Genomic DNA, 18,835 nt, shown 5'->3' on the forward strand with positions numbered 1-18,835 from the left:
GAAATGAATTTTGGAGTTTCCTTTCAGACCATGGACTCCTAATACAGGAGACCCTATTTGTTAAGGGGTCCTCCCAGAGTGCCTTCCACCACATGGAGCTGGTCCAACTCTACCCAAGGAAAATGCACCAGGAAGGGCAAGGGACCCCTCTTAGGCATTTGCCTAGCGTCATTCCCTAGCTTGCCTGCTTCCGCAGCTCCCCTTTGGCTCACCATCTCTTGGCTCTGAACCCATATTGTGACCCCACTGTTCTGGTTGTGCTTCATCAGTTTATCATCCTTAGTTTCTCTGCTTGGCTCTGGACTCTACAGAGGCTTTCTCGGGGCCAGGTGCTATTCTAAGCACTTTGAATGTGTTGACATATATAAACCATATCTATTATTATTATTATTATTATTAATTATCATCGTCATTATTATCATCTCCATGTTATAGTCAAGGAAACCAAAGCACAGCCAGGTCAGTGACTTGTCCAACACACTTAACTAGTAAGAGTAAGTGATAGGTCTAGGATTTGAAGCCGGGCAGTCTGGCTTTAGAGTCTATGCTCTAACCACCAGGCTGTTCTGCTTCTAAGTGAATTTGCAGCATTCCCTTCTCTAGCCTCAGTGCCCGACAACCTCCCAGCAGGACCAGTGCCTCTCTCTATCCCCTTCCTCACTAGGGTAGAGAGATCAGATCACTGAGTTTCAGCACTCAGAGCCCCATCTTACTATTCTGGCCCTGGTGCACAACCCACCCATGCATTACTTCCAAGGTTGTGTCACGGGTGTGGGTTTCCAGCTGTCCTATGGCAGACCCCAGCACGGCAGTGGTTCCTACGCCTAGCCTCCAGCACTGGTGGGGACAGACTCCACTCCCCTGGGACATGGGGCTATCCCTGGTGGCCCTTGCCTGCTTCCCCTGGTTCATCACTAGGAAGAGGTGGTTCTGCCTGAGTGTGGTTGACTTCCCGGAACTGCATCCAGGCTGCTGGGACAATGGCTCTCAAAAGAGTTGTCGGCACTATTAATACTTAAAATCTAACAATGCTTCTACAGTTATCGTACCTGTCAAACTGAACATACAGAAGTCTGAAAACACCTACATACTTTTCTTGGGGAAAGTGGATTTGGAGTGTGAATTTGGATGGGACCCATGTTCTTTGATGGGATGAAGACCAGCAGGGTCCAGGGTTGGAAGGCAGCTGCTCACTGTGTCATGGGCTAGTGATGGGATGTCCTACTAGGGATCCCCAAGGGAGCCCACCCAGTCCTCCCATGGGAATAAAAGGAAGAGGGTGTGTTAGCTTCAGCTCGGATTAACAGATTATCACACATCCCAGTCGGAATCTCTTGTGATGGAGCTGCTTCTAGGCTCCAGGTCCCAGGGTCAATCCTTTGTAGGTTCAGTTCCCTAGCCATGTCCAGGAATGTAGGTTAGGGGGCAGTAACACACATGCATGGGTACACCCATGCGTGCGCGCACACACACACACACACACACACACACACACACACACACCAGCACAGTCAAGAATCTGCTAAATTTACCTGCTTAGGTCCTCAAAGACTCATAGCAAAGAACTCAATAAGTTGTTTACGAAGGTAAGGTTTATCTCCTTCTTTAGCCCCACACAGACACTCACAGCTCCTACTACAAACCTAGGCTTTCCTGCATCCCCAGAGACCCATGGGCTTCCCTCTGCCTGTTACCCAGGAGCCAGAACAGGCATTTGCGTCTCCAGAGCAAAGGAGCAATGTTCCTTACGGTCGTTGCTGAAGTCATCCACTAAGATGATTTCCTGGATCAGATTCATAGGGGTGCGGTTTAAGATGCTGTGAGATGGAAAGAGAAAAGATCATTATGACTTCTAGTTGCAAATATACGTATTAAACCAAGTTTTAAATAGATACCATTGCATTTGAGGAATGAAAACTCGGAGCAGCCACAGGGCTTGTCCAGTCACACTGCTCACCTGTGAGTTGCTGGGATAGACCTCTATTTTCTCTTAGTGAATGCCACTGCCACCCGCCTAGACAGAAATACAATGACCCTCCCTCTCCCCAAAACCCCACATCAAATCAATGCCCCAAACTGAGTAGTTTGACTCGAAAATGTCACTTGAGTCACTTTCACCTCTTATAAGCGCTCCACCTCTTTTGCTGGGTTTATTACAGTACCCTCGACCTGCCCTGGCTGACCTCCTGGGGCCCCCAGAGTGAGCTCTATGAGGCACAGGTCTGGTCTGATTGTGTGATTTTTCCCTGCTGATGCAAACAAATAAGTTGACAAAACCCCCCTCAGTGGCTTCCCACTATCTATACCCCAAATCCTCCATATGTTCTTCAAGGCCTCTTATGGTCTGGAGCTAGACGCCCGCCCCCACCCCCCCCATTTCCAGCCTCCTCCAGCCCCGTGTCGTTATCTGGAGACATCCTGCTCATTTCTAACCGAGAGCCTGTTCCCTGCTGCTGACATGGCTTGAAATGCTCATCCTCGGCCACAAGGACCAGTTCAAATGTCACTTCCTCTCTAACAGCTTTCCAATCCACTTAGTGAGAATTAATTGCTTCCTCCTCTGGGATCCCTCAGCAGTGTGTATCTGAGGCTTCCTGTGGCTTTCATTGCTGCCTGATTCTGAGGGTTGGTTTTTGCTGGTCCCTCTAGATGATTACATCCTAGCTGCAGGTCATATCTTTGCCGCGTTACCTCTGTATTGCCAAAGTCCAGCACAGCACCCTGGCCTATAACCATATCCTCCAGGGATATTTAGTGCACACCTACTATGTGCTTGGCATTGGGTATATGATGAGGAACAAAGCGTATGTGAGCTCTGCCTTCCAGAAGCTTGTGGTTTAGCAGCTACCTACCACAAGCTGTGCAATCTTGGGCAAGTTACTTAACTGCTCTCTGCAGTAAAGTGTCCCTATCTGTAAAACAGGGATGACAACAGTAGTACCTTCTTCACAGGGCTGTTGGGAGAATTAAAGGAGAAAATGTATCTAAAGCACTCAGCACGGAATCTGGCGTTAAATGATGAAATGCGGTAGCAATTACCACTACTTTAGTGCATCATTAATGAATTTTGAATTGACTTCATCTACCCTCCTGTGTGTGGGTCTGCAACCCCAGCGCAAGGCTGGGTTTCAGTTTATTCTGGGTGTTGGGCCGACTGAGATGGCTGGATCCTGCTTCTTCCAAACCTCCCCAAACCGCATGTGTCCTCAGAAACATCCCGGGGCCACACCGCCACCATGGGGCGCCCAGGGCTGTATGTGTTTTGGGGATGGGGTTCATGTAGGTGGTGGCGGAGCCTCTCTGCGCAACCCTCCTCTCAGGGGGACCATTCTGAGCGTTTCCGGTGAGCAGGCTGTGGAGACTCTCCAAGAGCAGAACCTTTGCCTGGAGCTACTTTTATTTATGAAGCCTCAATTCTCACCATGGTCACGGGTGTCAGGTGGAGAAGAAAGCCCAACACCAAGGCCTGAGCCCACTGCTGGCACCAGGAGGGGCAGGAGGTGGTAGGAGGAGACCCTCACCTGATGGTCCCAGAGAAAACAAACGCCAAGCCAACAACCCACCCTCTAATCACAGAGGGAGGGGGAGAGGGAGGCAGAAAAAGAGGAAAAAACCTGCTTGAAGAATACCCTCTAATGAGGTTTGATTAAGGCTGCAGCTTCTGCATGTGATTCCCCAAAATCCCTGCTGGCTCTTTGAAATTCAAGAGTTCTCTTCTGAGAACATCAAAAGGTAAATCGTGTGTGGCTCTGTGCTGGTTGAACTGAGAGATGATTAGTGAATAAAAAATGTCCAGGGTTTAAAAAAGAAAGAAAAAAAAAAAAAAGAAATCGTCAGCAGTAAGTGCTAATTAGACCATTCCCTGGTAACACCTGGCTTGTTTTCGCTCCTCTAATCAGAGCAATTGGTGTGATGGTGGAGGCTCCCTAAAAGTGGCTCCAGGCTGGGAGGGCCTGAGCTGGGCAGTTACTCTGGGTTCCTGGGGTGTCTAAGAAGGAGAAAGGTCAAGGCCAGCCCAGGGGGCCTGTCCCCCAGGGCCCCCCCTTCTGCATACCCCACTTCTATTCCCACCATCCCCACGGTGGCTCCTCAGATCTCCTTCCTTCGCTCTCGTGAGCTCTTCAGTAAGGACCTCACCCGTCTCTCCACAGCAAAGCCGACCCCCGCTTTCCCCAGGGCCCAGATGAGCATATGCTCTTCCCTGCTTAACACCCACCCCCACCCCGCGGCTGTTCAATGCCCTTTCCTTACACAGCTTCAGCATGAGAGTGGGTGCTCACCCCACTGGCATATCCAGGTCACACTCGGCCTGGGAATTATTCTAGAATTGAATCTCCTATAAACAGCTCACCTCTCTGCCAGAGAACAGCTGAGCAGATGCTGTGCAGGGAGCATCTACACCGTTTGCTTTCTGCCTGCTGCCCTAACTGTGGGGCCCACACGGAGAACCCTGAAAGGCAGCAGGCATGGCAACATGGGCAGTGTGGGAGGCCAGGCGGCCTCCACCACCTACGAGCTGTGCAGCCCTGAAGAAGATGCTGGGTTACTTTCCTTTCCATCTGTAATTACATTTTCCTTGTAAAGGCAAGCGATATTAATACTTGACCTACTTCACAGACCTTTGTGCGTATGAAATGAGGAAATGTATTTGAAATTGCTTTGTGAACTCCGTGCTGCTATATGCAGGCAACGTTTATCAAACGCTCCCTAAGTACCAGCTGAATGAAGACTCAAGGCTGGTTGACAAGTCGACTCATTCTGGAGCCAGACCGACTTGCGTTGAGGCTCTGTATCCGCCCATCCTCCATACACCAGCTGCAGAGCTTCGGTGAGCACTGAGCCCCCAGCACCACAGCTTCCTCAGCTGCACGAGAGCCACTTAGCACTGTGCCTGGCACACAGCAGCTGCTCTTGGAATCTGGGTATTGATAATAATGACATTGGTTCTCAAAGCGTGATCCCGGAACCAGTTGCATCAGCGTCACCTGAGAACTTGTTAGAAATGCATTTTGAGGCTCCACTCAAGACTTACTGAATTAGTATTTCTGGGGATGGGGGCCAACAAACCATTTTTAACAAGCCCCCCAGGGCATTCTGGTGCCTGCCCAAGTTTGAGACTGCCTTAGGACACTGCTGCCTACCCAGCTGGAGGTGCCTCATAAAACCTGTGGCCACCTGTTCAGGTTCACTCGGTGCCAGGCACTGTTTTAAGGCCTTTACCTACCTGAATTCATTCACCCTTCTCCACAATCATGCAAAGTAGTTACTACCATTAGCTTTTCTCTTGCAAAAAAGGAAACCGAAGCGGAGATGTGAAGGAGTTTGCCCAGGGTCACACAGCTGGTCAGGGCAGAGCAGGCAAATCTGGCCCGAGGGCCCAATTTCTTGACCACCTTAACCTGAGAAATTGCTCCTCTAAATCTAGGACTTTTCAAAAAAGTCTCTGGTAAGAAGACTCAGGACATAAAGTATCAACCGTGCAGGCTCCAGAGCCCCCATGGAGGTGTCAGGCTGAAGAGTGCTCCAGGGGAGGGGACAGCCCTGGGTCTCACACATACCCAGGGGCCACTGCAACACCAAAGATGAACTATTCTTTGGGGCTTGTTTTCTCTCTCCTTTAGTGAGAAAAGTCTCTTAATTTATCTAGGTTGTGATTCTCTCTCCCTCCCCCCATCACCCACCCCAGCATGCCTCTGCCTGGCTCCAAGTGCCCCCACGTGCACCTTTACAGCCCCCTGTTCCCCAGGTAACTCAGGATCTCAGGGGCCAAAGGGCCTGGGCAGGCATGGACAGAGGCGAAGGCCTGGCCAAGTGCTGGGTAGAAAGGAGGAGGGAGACAGTCCCCTCCAGTTCCTTGAGCATTCTCCCCTTTCGAGAGCCTGGCAACAAAGCCATCAGAATTCTGGAACGTTAAAGATGAAAGATACCCTGGAGAAGATCCTTTCATCAATGGCATCGTAAGCTAGGAAGTGCTCCTCATTCAGTCCGTTCTCATGAGCTAGTGGAAGGAGGTGCAGCATCCCAAGACAAATTATACCTGGCCATGAAAGTTTCCAGAAGTAATCTTCCTTGCCTCCACCTCTAAAATGTACTTCCACCCCGCCCGATGATGGTGTAAACACCCATCTGTTCACACGTGGCTTTCAGGCCCCCATTCCGCTATTTTCCTGCATCACACTTGGGTCTGAGCTGGGGCCTGGCTTATGTGGGACGTTCCTAAGAGGCAGGAAACAGGTCAATGGGGTTCCCAGCAAAGCGCCCAGCAGAGGCTGATGTGCAGTCTGGCACTCCATGGGTGCCTTCTGAAAAGTACGGTGATGATGGGCCCCACTCCCCTGCCGGAGTGCAGGGCACCAGGGCCTTGGGGGCAGTTCTCCATCAGGCTGGTGGACAGAGGTGTTGAGGCCGCACCCCTAGCTGCCCCCACTTCCACCCAGGAAGTCAGAAACCTGAGTCCTGGCTCCTGTGCTTCCAAGCCCATGGCTCTGGGCCTCCGTCACCATGTGTACCCCAACCTCACAGGTTCCAGATGGGGCTCCAACTGAAGTGAAGTGTTCTGTAGCTTAAAGCTCAGCAAAATATTATGCTAATATTATTATTATAAAGTATCATTATTACTATTATAAAGAGATTGAGGAGCAGCTGGAAGAGAAGGAAAAATATATCTTAGAGCTGAAAGGGATGAGTCTGAGGGCAACAGCTGAAGTGCCTTCAAGAATATTAACATGATGTTAGAGAAGCTTGGGGGGACTGGGGCATCCACATTAAATTACAATGAGCCCCAAGTGTCCCAGGGTAATGTCACAGACATTCCTGACAGGAAGGTTTATTGTAGGAAATGTGATAGAACTTGAAACATCTAATATACTTTTATTACTGTCTTTATAGATGTGGTTGGTGACCTGTGTGGGGTCATAAGGCTAGGGAGTGGCAGGGTAGGGACTTGACTCCAGGTCTTCAGACTCCAAGCGCGGGGCACTTTGAGTACCCCATAGCCTCTTTTGTTTTGAGAGCTCTCTAGCTTGTGTAGATATAGAGATGGCCAACACTGATCAAGCGCTTACTCTGCCGGCACGGTTCTCAGTCCTTTCCCTGAATTAGCGCAAAGCAACTTTATGCAGTCGGTACGATTACTTTCTTTTCCTTGATAAAGAAACTCAGCCATAGGGAAGTTTGGAAGGAGATGGATAAGATACGGTCCTTGCCCCACAGGAGTTCATTGAGGATGACATCTGGGAAAAATGCATTAAGTGCTAGAGTGGAGATGTACTGAGAAGGAGCCCAGAATAAGGTCCTAATGGTGTGCGTGTGTGTGTGCGTGTGCGTGTGCGTGTACATGTGCATGTGTGTGTGTTCTGAGGCAGAGGAAGGTGCATGGCATCATAAGACTGAAGGAGGAGGAGAGGCCAGCCTAGAAGGTGAGGAGGAGCTATAGTGTCCTCATGGACACATCTGGCCGCCATGCCCAGACATAGCCTTGTGCAACGGTGGTGTAATCTGGGACTTAGGGATCCATACTCTGCCGCCTGTGTGCCTGCTCTGCCTGCAAGGCCCCCAAACTCTGGTCTCCTTTCACCAAAACAGACCCAGATAACCTGGACTACCGCTTATCCCTGTTCCTCCCACACATACCCACACTGGTTTATAAATCAGAAAGGTTCTTTGTTAGTCTACCGTGAGACTCACAGTGACACCTGACAGTGACTCTGCACATTTTCTTGTCAAAAGCTGAAGCCTTGTTGGAAAATCAAATTTGAATCAGGCAGCTTGAGGGGTGAATGTAGAAGCCAGGGCAGACAGGGCAAGAGACTGGCAGAAGGACCCAGCCAGCCAGTCACCAAGGACATCTGCAAAGCAGACAGAGCTGTCCCTGTGGACAGGGGAAACACTGAGCTGAAGACCACGTGTTCGAACAGGTTCGTCCCTGCATTTCTAAGGGAAGGGACCCACTGACCTTGCACAGTGGACACTCATCACGAATGACAGGTGGCGCTAAAGACTTGGTGCCTGCCAACAGGGGGAGCCTATTGCTGACTCTTCCCTGTCACCTGGAGCTTCCCCACCTGCTCACAACCCGGTGGGTGCGGCAAGGAGAGAGGGAAGATGTGGCTTATTGATGGAAATGACAAGGAGTTTCCCTGTGCTTGGATGTCCTCTCCTTGGTCCACATCTGATCTCACCTCCTTCTCTGTGGGATCAGGAGACCACCAGATGGGCTACCCAGCAGATCTGGACGGGCTCTAACAGGCCACGTGCTGGAGAGTGGAGGTACCATGAAAATTACCCTCCAGGGCTGGCCCCTTGCTCTGCTGGAGGCATGGCTGGGTGCACCTCTGGCCCCAACACCTCCCCTAGGGGTTCTGAATGCCCCGCTGCCTGGTCCGATTCGGGCTGCTGAAAAGAACTGGGGTCAGATGCAAGGGTTGGAGCCCTGCGTCCCCCTTGTTAGCGGAGCGACAAGGCCTTGAGTTAGTATCTCCGAGTCTTAATTTCCTCAGCTGTGAAGTGAGCGCAGCACTGGCCTCCCACGTCCCCAGCTGAGAGCATGAGCTGAAGTGTCCGCACACGAGGGGACTTAGTGACCAGTGGCTGCTGTTACCACCATCTAAGATGCCAATGAGTACGGAAGAGGGGGGCAGATGGTTTGGGGGAAAGAAGGCCTGGGGAGAGGGGCTCCAGAGGAGGGAAGGAGCATGGCAGAGAGAAGTGAGCCAAAACAACTCTCCAGGGCCATCGGGAAGTTCTACTGGGGGCTGTCACTAGAATTTTTGCACATCAAAAATCCACGTAGGCCACAGGCCATACAAGTAAGGACACATCTATTAGAGAAACGTCATGGCCCAGCCTAGGAGCTGAGCGTGGACGGAGAGGCCTGAGAGGGGGCAGGGCTGGAACACGAGGTGGTGGCTGAGAAAGCAAACATTAGTCATTACCGTTGGGCTGCTCTGATGTGCACCATGGGCCCTGGAGTGTGTGGGAGGCTGTGGAGAGGCAGGTGCTGGGATGGGCAGCACTTGGCTGACCTGAGCTCTAACCCCAGCCTGATGCTGGGTGTGGGGTATGTACGCAGCCTCTCAGAACCCCAGCTCCTTTGTCAGCTGTGAAATTAGAACTCGTGTTCTAGAAGAACTCTACACAGAGACCTTCTGCAAGTCACCCGCCACTCCAGGCCTCTGTCTCTCCCCCTTTAAAATGGGAGAAGAGCCACCCTCACAGCAGTGTGAGCATGGCTGAGTAGATGCACGTGGAGTGAGTCCAACAGAGCCTGGCAGGTAGTTAGGAATGCCTCATATTCTTATCACGAGGCTGAACCCCCAGCAAGCAGACATGCCCTCACCAAGTGCTGGCCCCGGAGGGTGAACAACCAGGAAGGCTGTCTCACCTGCGGATGGTCCTGAGCAGGGTGGAGCGGGCCTCGTTGTGGAAGGTGATGATGATGCTGGTGGGAGAGAGGTCCTTGCAGTATACCAGCAGGGCGCACCTGGGGAAGGAAAGGCAGGAGACAAGTCAGACTTTTAAGGGCAAAGGAGACCTCAAGAGCTACAACCAAGGGCATTGCAGTGGTCACCAACATGGACAGATGCCTGGTGTCCAGTGGGGCCAACCCAGACGCACAGCACTGGGCAAAACCCCAGGGCCTCACCCAGCCGAGAAGGACTGAAGCTGAATTTCGCACCATCTCAGGGGAATATGGGCTCGGAGCCAAATGAAGTTGAGATATAGAACATAAATGTGGGATTTCTTGCATGCCCCAGCGAGAGCATAGCGGTTCCTAGCAGCCACACAAACCCACCCCCAAGTCTCGGGCTCTGCTCCCCAGTCTGGGCCTGTCCATTTAGGAGAGGCCAAACCATGTTCTGGGCCAGAGCTCCAGCCCACCACACCATGCTGACCCCTGACCTCCGGTGCCCCCACACCGAAATCTGACATGTTTAAAGAGGCAGAGTCCCCCAAATCCTGGCATAAATAATAACATCCCATCTGAGAAAAGCATTCTTTTCCACGTGTCTAGGATCATTTTGCATGACAATTATACCTGGGGTAATTTCTGTTTAATACCTTGCTGCAAGTGATATTGTAGCCCGCAGCCTGAAGATTACTATGATAATGAAAATAAACCTGCCAAGGGCGGCTAGTCCCACCAGGGTAATGAGTAAATGCTTCCTCCTCCTTCATGCTCTTACGGGGGCTGTCCGATTATGGGGAGGGGTATTAAACAGGGAAGTGAACAACACTTTTGAGGAGTCATTTTCATTTTCCAATTCCTTCCTAGGCCTGGGGCTTTTAATGTGGGGTCCAGAGACCCCAGGGTGGACTTCAAGGAGACTGTGAGCCCTCTGAAATTATTTGCAAAACCAGGTATGTAAATGTGCATTTGTGTGTGTGGGGGGGGGGCGCGGGGAGGTGATCCATAGTTTTCACTAGATTCTCAAAGAAATCTGTGGCCTAAACATTTCAGAACCTCAAGTGGCCAGATGTCCCTTTGGCCTCCCTGAGAATTCTGAACACTTTTTCTACAAGAACAAACACCGAATGAGAGAACTTATTTCGAGAAAGGTAGGCTATTCTGCTCAGGACCTGAGCATAGGGTGAGCTTGAGTCATCCACAAGGAGCCAAGAATTACAAGAGGAAGGCCCCAGGGAAAGAGACAGTAGAAAAGGTAAGTCATAACTTTCAGACCTTCCTGTCTTCCCTCCCCCATCCCACAGACAACTTCTCACCACATCCTGTCCACTCTACCTCCTAATACAGGTCCTCTGAATCCTTCCTCCTCTCTCATCCCCATGGCTCTGGCTTGGAGAGCCTTTACTCCTTTTGGGGTCCCTGCAGCAGCCTTCCAACCCATCTTTCTGCCTCCAGGCTCTGCCCTGGAAGTCATGTCCTGTCCGCCACGCAGCTCTGCCCAGACCTTGCCCTGGCTCTAAGCCCTCCAGTGGCTCCTGATGTACGAAGTACAAACTCCTCGTCATAGTCTTCAAGACCTTTCACAATTGCTGCTTCATACGTGGCCATAACTCTCTGACACTGCTCACTCCATTACTTCTGCATGGAGCAATGTCCTTCCTCCTTTCTCCACTGACGAGCTAGAGGAGGAGGAGAGATCAAAGAACGTGGCATCAATGTCAGAGAAAGGAACCTGGGATGTAATATCGATTTGAATCCCGGATGTGCTGAAAACTGGCTCTGTGCCTTTGGGCCCATCATTTACTTTCCCTGAGCCTCGATGTTGTCACTTGTAAAATGTAGACAAATACCTTCCTTCCAGGCTTGTGAAGACCACAGATACTGCAGGCAAAACACCTGGTGTTTTGTCGATGCTGAGTAAATGGTAGCTGGCATTATCAACACAACTGTGCAGTGCAGTGGCTGAACCAGCATCCATGTGATGTTCGGTGCTTCAGAACTGAAACTACAAACATAGCTCAGAAAAGGCATGGGCTTTGGAGATGACCCAGTCCAATTTCCTAAACCAGGCAGAACTTGGTGGCATAACAGACATCAGCTGGAGGCTGGGTGGTTGTGCTCCTGTGCCTACAGGACGGAAGACAGGGGGCTCTTCCTCAAGGCTGGGCAAGTACCCCACAAGTGCTTTCAGCATGCATAGGCCCAGGGAGGGCAGATAGCAGGGCAGGGCCTCCCACCTCAAAGGCACAGGCATCCTGGCTCATGGGACTTCTTGATATCTTCCTTCTGCCCCTGCTCAGGGCTCATAGTACCCAGAGTCACTCTTTGTCTCGTCTGACCCTCTGAGAACCTTCACTCCACAGATGAGGATGATTGAGGCTCAGAATCTTGCTCAAGGTCACACACCTGCAGAGTGACAGAGATGAGCTAAGCCAGGTCCTGTGACTTCTCACTCGGTATTTGTCCCAAGTGTCCGCTGTGAACTCACTCTGGTTAAGGCACAGAAACCCAAAAAGCTGGTGGGATCCACCTGCCTGAGCCCTGTGCACGAGCTGCTCACTTGTCCTCCAGGGCCTGGCGGAGACCCATTGCCCCGCTGAGAGACAAGCACTGGGCACTGGCAGCAATAAAGCCAAGGGCTGAGAAAAGTCCTTAAAACTGGACGCAGTGAGAACAGTCAGCTTTCTGTGAGAGCAATCTAAAAGATTAATCAAACAGCGAGATCTATTAGGGACACGAGGAGAATGAGAAAGGCTGCCAACACTGAGATCTGGCGCCGGCAGACGGACCAGATAGCATGTTTATAATTTATTAAAGACTTAGGGGTTTTACTGGGGAGAAGAGCTAGCAAGCAGGAAAGATCAGCGTGGGGGTGGAACAGGGAGGAAGGGCGGGGACCGCTGCTGTGTGGGGAGACAGATGCCAGCCCAGGGCTGCCGACCTGATTGCCACGGCAGCTCCTGAATAATGCACGCTCCTCTGAGCTGATTTTCCACGTGTGGTTTCTTCTTTTTCTTCTTCTTCTTCTTTCTTTTCCTTTAAAGAAAGGTTCAGCTAAAACTCGTGATTTCCCTAAGTTCAGGTGGGTCTTAAAAGTGCTTCCAGAACCATCAACTCTTGAATGTTTGGTGCCACTTACTGGATGCACCGAGGATGCTTCCAGAGAGGTGTTCTGAGATGCTCGCTCCTGGCATGGGGTAGGAGCTTCTCTCTCTTTCATCTTTTTCCACCTCCCACCAGCCAATCACTGCTCCCCTGCCCACCCCTGCCCTGCACCTGCACCTGAACACGTGCCAACGCGGGCATGTCAGAAACTGGCTAAGCGAGGATGGCTGTCAGTTATCACAGAAACGTCATGCTGCACCCATGCCTTTCCTTTTACTGCACAAGCTCATTAAACCAGCAGCAGCCCGTAAACTGTGTGTTATGATGACGATCATCCCTGTTTTATCAATGGGCAACAGGGGCTCCTGTTGGCCTGTGGCCTGCCTGCTGGGGCGAAGACCCAGGTCCTCTGACTCCTGGACAGATAGCCTTCCTCCTACGGCATGAGGCTTTTATGGCAGAAAAGACGTGGTCATAAAGTATAAACATTCGGCATTTTATTCCTGAGCATAAAAACAGAAAGGAGTGATGGAGAGGCAGTCTCAATAACTCCGAAGCAGAGAGGAGAACATAATCATGACTACTGAAACGTCCGTCCATGTCAAGGGATGCTGGTCTGGCTCCAGAACTGACAGTGGCTCTGAGTCTGAGAACACAAATTCTTGAAGAGGGGTCCCCAAAGGGAGACTAAGGGCAGTTAAAGAAAAGGGAAAGTCACACAAAGATCATGCAGCATGGCGGAATGGAAATCCCACGGGCCTGGGGTGGGACACGCCAGGTCAAACCTTCGTCACGGGGAGCCTGGCAACGACTTCACTTCTTTAAGCCTTAGCACCCTGGTTTACACAGATGAAGATATCCATCTCAGGGGATGTTTTTAAACTACTCCTTAGTGATCCCCACTGCTAGGCACTACACTGAGCACCTGGCAGATTTAATGGTCGTAATCGCCCCATAGGGACTATTGTTTAATGGATTCACTCATTAAGAGACTGAGGCTCAGGGAGGTTGTCACTCACGGCAGCGAGTGACCCAGACCTGTTGGATGTCTTGTCACCATGCCGTATCTCCACGCCCGCACTGTTCCAAGCATCCAGCTGTTACTCGGGTCCACGCTGTGCCCTGTACCCCATGTGGACCCATGTGCTCACACCGGAATCACCACCCCAACAGCAGTTTCTACTGAGCGCTAGAATCCAGCAGTTGCAGGAACCTGACCAGAATAAAGGGACAGGCTGCCACCCCTGGGTGGTAACAGGAAGATGGGAAGACTGCTGGCTGAGCAGCCACAGGGCCGGGCGAGCAGGGATCCCCACTTACTCCCCAGACGGAGCCAGAAAAGGTGAAAGGAGGTGAGCTTTCCGCGAGGCCCTGGGAGGAGTGGTTAGTGAACTACTCTGTTCCTTAACAGAAAAAGCTGTGGTTCGTCCCTCCGATTCCTGCAGTTCTAGCACACACTACAGAGGTCAGACTCAGGCAGAGAAAGCAAAGGGGTCATCTTTTCCCTGTGGTCCATTTCCCGGACTCTACGGCCACAAAGGCCGAGGGAAACACAGACATAAGACATGGAGTTGGGGTGGGACTAGTTTCCTGGGAGAACACTGTCTGTCTCCAAGGCAGTGACAAGCTGTGAATTCCCAGATGCAGGGGGGCAGGGTACATCCTCCCCCCTCCCCAGCTTCTGCCCGTCTCCCCATGTCATTGCTCTATTCCCGAAGATGCCTCATGGAGACCACTGCCCTCACCCCTCTTTTTCCCTGCTGATGTGCGAGGGGTAAAGGAAGAGAAGGGAAAAGCTCTTGGCTCAGTGACCTTTCCAGAAAGTCGGTTCTCTGAGGACAGGAACAGTGAATTTGCTGCCAGCTTTCGGAATCACAGATTTAATTTTTAGAGCTGAGAACACCTAATGTATTCCCAGCTCAGTTCTATGTAAGGAAGCCTGCTCTCAGCTATGAGGAAAAAGAGGATGACCCAAAACTATAAAATGCCACATCTGTGACTGGCCTCTAGGTTCAAACTGAACTCTTTAGAAGAGAAAAACATAAGCAGTCAAAAATGTATGACAACTGTAAAATTAGAAATTCCTTTTAATCTCATTTCATGGGCAACACTGATACACTTTTCAAAGGCATGAAATTTTTATTTCATGTCAATTTCCCTGGGATTTCACATGCAGATTAATTTCTTCATCCACATAAACCTATATTGCTCCTACTTCTTGCCTCAATAGCTACCCTCACTTCGTATTAGAGAAATCCTGCATCTCATAAAAGACGCCTAAAATAATGGTGAGATCTGCTATCCCATGAGAGTGCCGTGTTTTGAATTGCTGAACATGTCAGATGCCAGGGTACTGGGAAGGGGATAAGCGGGCCCGGGCGGGGAAGTGAATTGCTTAGGAATTCGGCTGGGCACTGTGGTGGCAGCTGATGGCCCCCAAGCCCCACCTCCTGTGTAATCTGCTCCCCCTGAGTGTGAGCTGAAACTGGTAACTTGCTTCTAGGAAACAAATACAGCTAAAAGGATGGGATGTCACCTTTGAGATTAGGTTACAAAAAACGTGACTTCTGTCTTTTTGGCTTGCATGCTTTGGAAAGGCAAGCTGCCATGTTGGGGAGCTCCACGCAGCAAGGACCTGAGGTGGCCTACAGTCAATAGCCTGTGATGAACTGAATCCTGCCAACGACCCGGTGAGGGAGCTTGGAAGAAGGTCCACCCCCTGTCATGCCCTGAGATGTCTGTGGCCCTGGTTAATACCTTGCTTGCTGACTATGAGAGTCCCTGAAGTAAAAGACCCACAGAGGCCATGCCTGAATTCCTGACCCACAGAAACTGTGAGATGATAAATGTTTTAAGCCACAAAGCTTCGGGGTAATTTGTTATGCAGCAATCGACAATGAATATTGGCACCCTCAGCTATCAAAAAACAAGTTGACCAGGGTTTCTCACTCCCCTGGGCTCAAAGGTAAATTCTCTTGGGTGCCAGGTGGAAGAGCTATGCAGTTGCATCACGATTCTGCTCACACTGGGCTCTCGGAGCCCCCAGAGGTCCCTTCATTCATGCTCTGGTGGCCTCCATGCCACAAGATGCTAGTATGGGATACACTGGGGCTCCCACATACGGAAGAAAGTTCTTCAGTAGTACCTTTGGGGGTTATTCCAATCTTTATAGATTCAACTCCCTTAGGGGTTCCTAATATGAACCATGACACATAGAAATTAGAGTGACTCTGTTCTTACTTCTCCCATCATGTACATAACTAGTACGCTTCCACAGGCATAGAGAAGTTAATTCATTTCAGACAATGGATGCTGTAGGGCTTTAAGGCTTAATTCTCTTGCAGAAGTCCAGTTAAGAAAGGGTGACCTACAATAGTACTGTAATAACTGTGGATGGCTTTCAGGTGAGTACGAGACCTATCGGGGTGACCACTTCATAAGATATATAAATGTCTAATCACTATGTTGTACACCTGAAACTCAGATAATATCGTATGCTACCTGTAATTGAAAAATAATTTTTAAAAATGTTAAAAAACAAACAAAAAAAAACCATTCTAAAAAGTTTAAAAGAAAGAAAGAGAAAGGAAAGAAGGAAAGAAGGAAAGAAGGAAAGAAGGAAAGAAGGAAAGAAGGAAAGAAAGAAAGAAAGAAAGAAAGAAAGAAAGAAAGAAAGAAAGAAAGAAAGAAAGAAAGAAAGAAAGAAAGAAAGAAAGAAAGAAAGACAGGCTGACCTAGATGGTATCACAAATATTCCTCCATTCCATGAATATAAGGCCATTAGGCAGGGGACTTGGTCTCAGGGTGGGCCTATTTAGGCCAACGAATATATTCCTTGTACCAACTGCTACCACATTCTTGGTTGAATCTGTCTGTCAGGCCAGCTCAGGGTCTGAAGTTCACTTCTTGTTCCCAGAAGAACCTCCTGGATTTTTTAGCCACCCACTTCCAGTAGCATCTGATTCCTAAAATCTACATCTTGACAACTCTTGGGTACTTCTCCATCAAATTAATTGCAGGCTGTAGATCAGAATGGTGATCCCAGAAGTCAGCCCTGCAAACCCATTTTCCTGGTAACATAAGAATGTCCAAAGGGGTCTCTGCTGACAAACTGGAAGCCTAATCAAGGAAGAGGGGCACTATGATACAGGGGGCCACGCTGTCCAGACTCCCCTAAAGGCTTAGACTCGGCCTCTGTTTTATTTTGCAGCCCCAGCAGCTGGAAAATCTTTTTCTCTTTGGTTCCAGACAAACTCCTGGGTTGCTGAAACCCTAGACTGGAAGGGACCAGACAGGTCATCCGGTTAGGCAGTCCCTCCACTGTGAGCGGCTGACAGTACCCCCAGGAGAAGTCTGTGTATGCTCTGTGAATAAAGTGTACAACGGTCAAATAAGTTCGCAAAAGAAAAACATGGGAAAAATATCAGATTACCTTTTTGGTGATCCAACAATGGACATTAACTTGTTAAAGGTTCTGAGACTTCTGCTAACCTACTGTTTACCAAGCTTTGTCCTAAAAACCTGCCCCATGCCCAACCTGGCACTTTTTTTCTTTTTTCCTAGCACACAATCCTTGGCACATAACACAAATATTTACCAGAAATATATCGAGTCAAGCCTAGTATTTAACATCCTTCTAAACAGAACTGTGTGGGACACAGGTTTAGAAAATGTTGGTTCCAGCTCCCTCCTTGTTTACAGATGAGGAAACTGAGGTCCAGAACAGTGAATTAACATGCCCAAGATCGCCCTGCTAGTTAGTGGCTGAGCTAAGACCTCCTAGTTCTTGGCTACTGAACGTGCTGTGTCCTTAAAGTACCCAGGCTTGGGGGCCCCTGTGAGATGGTACCGAGAGGCCTAGGCCCCAGACCACATAGGATTACTGGCTACCTCTCCCTTTTACCAACCTCTTCCCCCAAAATACTCCCACCAAGGTCTCTATTACTTCTCTATGATGCTAAATCTAATGGAGATTTTTCAGTCTTTATCCTACTTGTCACCTCAGTAGCACTCGACATTGAGGGTCACACATTTTATGAAATGCTTGGTTCTTTCCCCTTGGTTTTGGTGAAATCGCCCTAGCATGGCTTAGTTTTCTTTTTCTTTCCCTCATCTGAAATTCTAGTGTTCCCCCTAACCCCCAACCACCTCTGCCAAATTTTCTCCTAAGCCATCTTCTTGTCAATCTTCCTTCTCTCTGGATTATTTAACTTGCTTCCAAGGCTTCAATTTCCCATCTGTTTGGTAATGACCGCAACCCTAACCCCAATCCTGAGGAACATCTTCACCGCCCTCTGCCTCCTACACCTCGGCCAAGCCTGCCGGCCCTTCCACATTCTCCAGCTCATCAGGTACTATGTGCCCAAACCCAAGGGACATTCTCGAAACCTGCCTCTCTCTCCCTGGCACCCTATCTAATTAAACCTAGTCCTGTCAATCATTCTCCGTTATCTCCCGACCTGGCTGTTTCTCTACGTTCCCAATATGTTTTCATTGGATTTCTGCAGCGACTTTCTCACTGGCTTCATCGATCCTGCATTCTATCCTGCACGCTGCAGCTAGAACGAGCTTCGTGAACTGCGAATCTTTAACGTTTCAACGCTGCCCAAATGGCTCACAAAATAAAGTGCAAACCCCTAATCATGGCTTACCATCCTAGGGGCCCAGTCTGCTTCTGATTCCTCCCTTCGCTTCCTCCAAGCTGCAGCCACATCTGCCTGACCTGCTCTTTCTTCCGCTGGGCCCGTGCAGACACTGCCACTCCTGTGCGTCTGAAATGCACTCTCCTCTCTTCCAAGGCCGGGCTGTCTCCTCTTCTAATCCTGGCTGGGAATTTATTTCCCCTAGGGAGCATTTCTTGATCTCCCAAGGCATTTCCAAGGTGCTTCCCTGGGACCTTGCATTCACCTCATCACTGAAAGGTATTGCCAAGCCTTGTGAATTTACTTTTCTTTCCCTTCTGCTGTTAGGGGCAATGGAGGGGGTTACAATGTAGTTCTAACCTCAGTATCTAGCACGGTGACAAAACACAGTAGACATACAATAAATGTCTGAAAATGAGTGGGAGAGGAAGCAGGTGAGGTTTCCATGGGGGCGAAGCAAGAGGGGGAAATGTCCTTTGCCCAGTTATGGGTGATACCAGCTCAAGGGAAGTGCAGAGCTGTGAGCCAAGACAGGTGCCTTGTCAGTCATGCCGAGAAGAGAGGCCAAACAGGTCACCAAAACCAGTTAGAATACGAAGCCACAGTGGCAAGAACAGGGTGCCTGGGGTTAAGGCTGTCCTGGGAGACATCTGGGACAGTCTTCGGGTGCCTGTAGAGAGCT

The 18,835-nt window shown here is 50.0% G+C and overlaps 1 protein-coding gene across 1 annotated transcript in view; it reads right to left on the reverse strand.

The window, feature by feature from the left end:
• The window catches only part of GALNT14 (polypeptide N-acetylgalactosaminyltransferase 14), a 195,112-nt gene that overhangs the window by 37,672 nt on the left and 138,605 nt on the right, over positions 1–18,835 (reverse strand). Inside the window, 2 exon segments of the mRNA XM_011370767.1 lie at positions 1,750–1,817; positions 9,383–9,481. Of these exon segments, the coding sequence (XP_011369069.1) occupies positions 1,750–1,817; positions 9,383–9,481 (167 nt within the window).

This window comes from Pteropus vampyrus, unplaced genomic scaffold (genome assembly GCF_000151845.1).
Source record: "Pteropus vampyrus isolate Shadow unplaced genomic scaffold, Pvam_2.0 Scaffold173, whole genome shotgun sequence".
In the NCBI taxonomy this organism is placed as follows: Eukaryota; Metazoa; Chordata; class Mammalia; order Chiroptera; family Pteropodidae; genus Pteropus; species Pteropus vampyrus.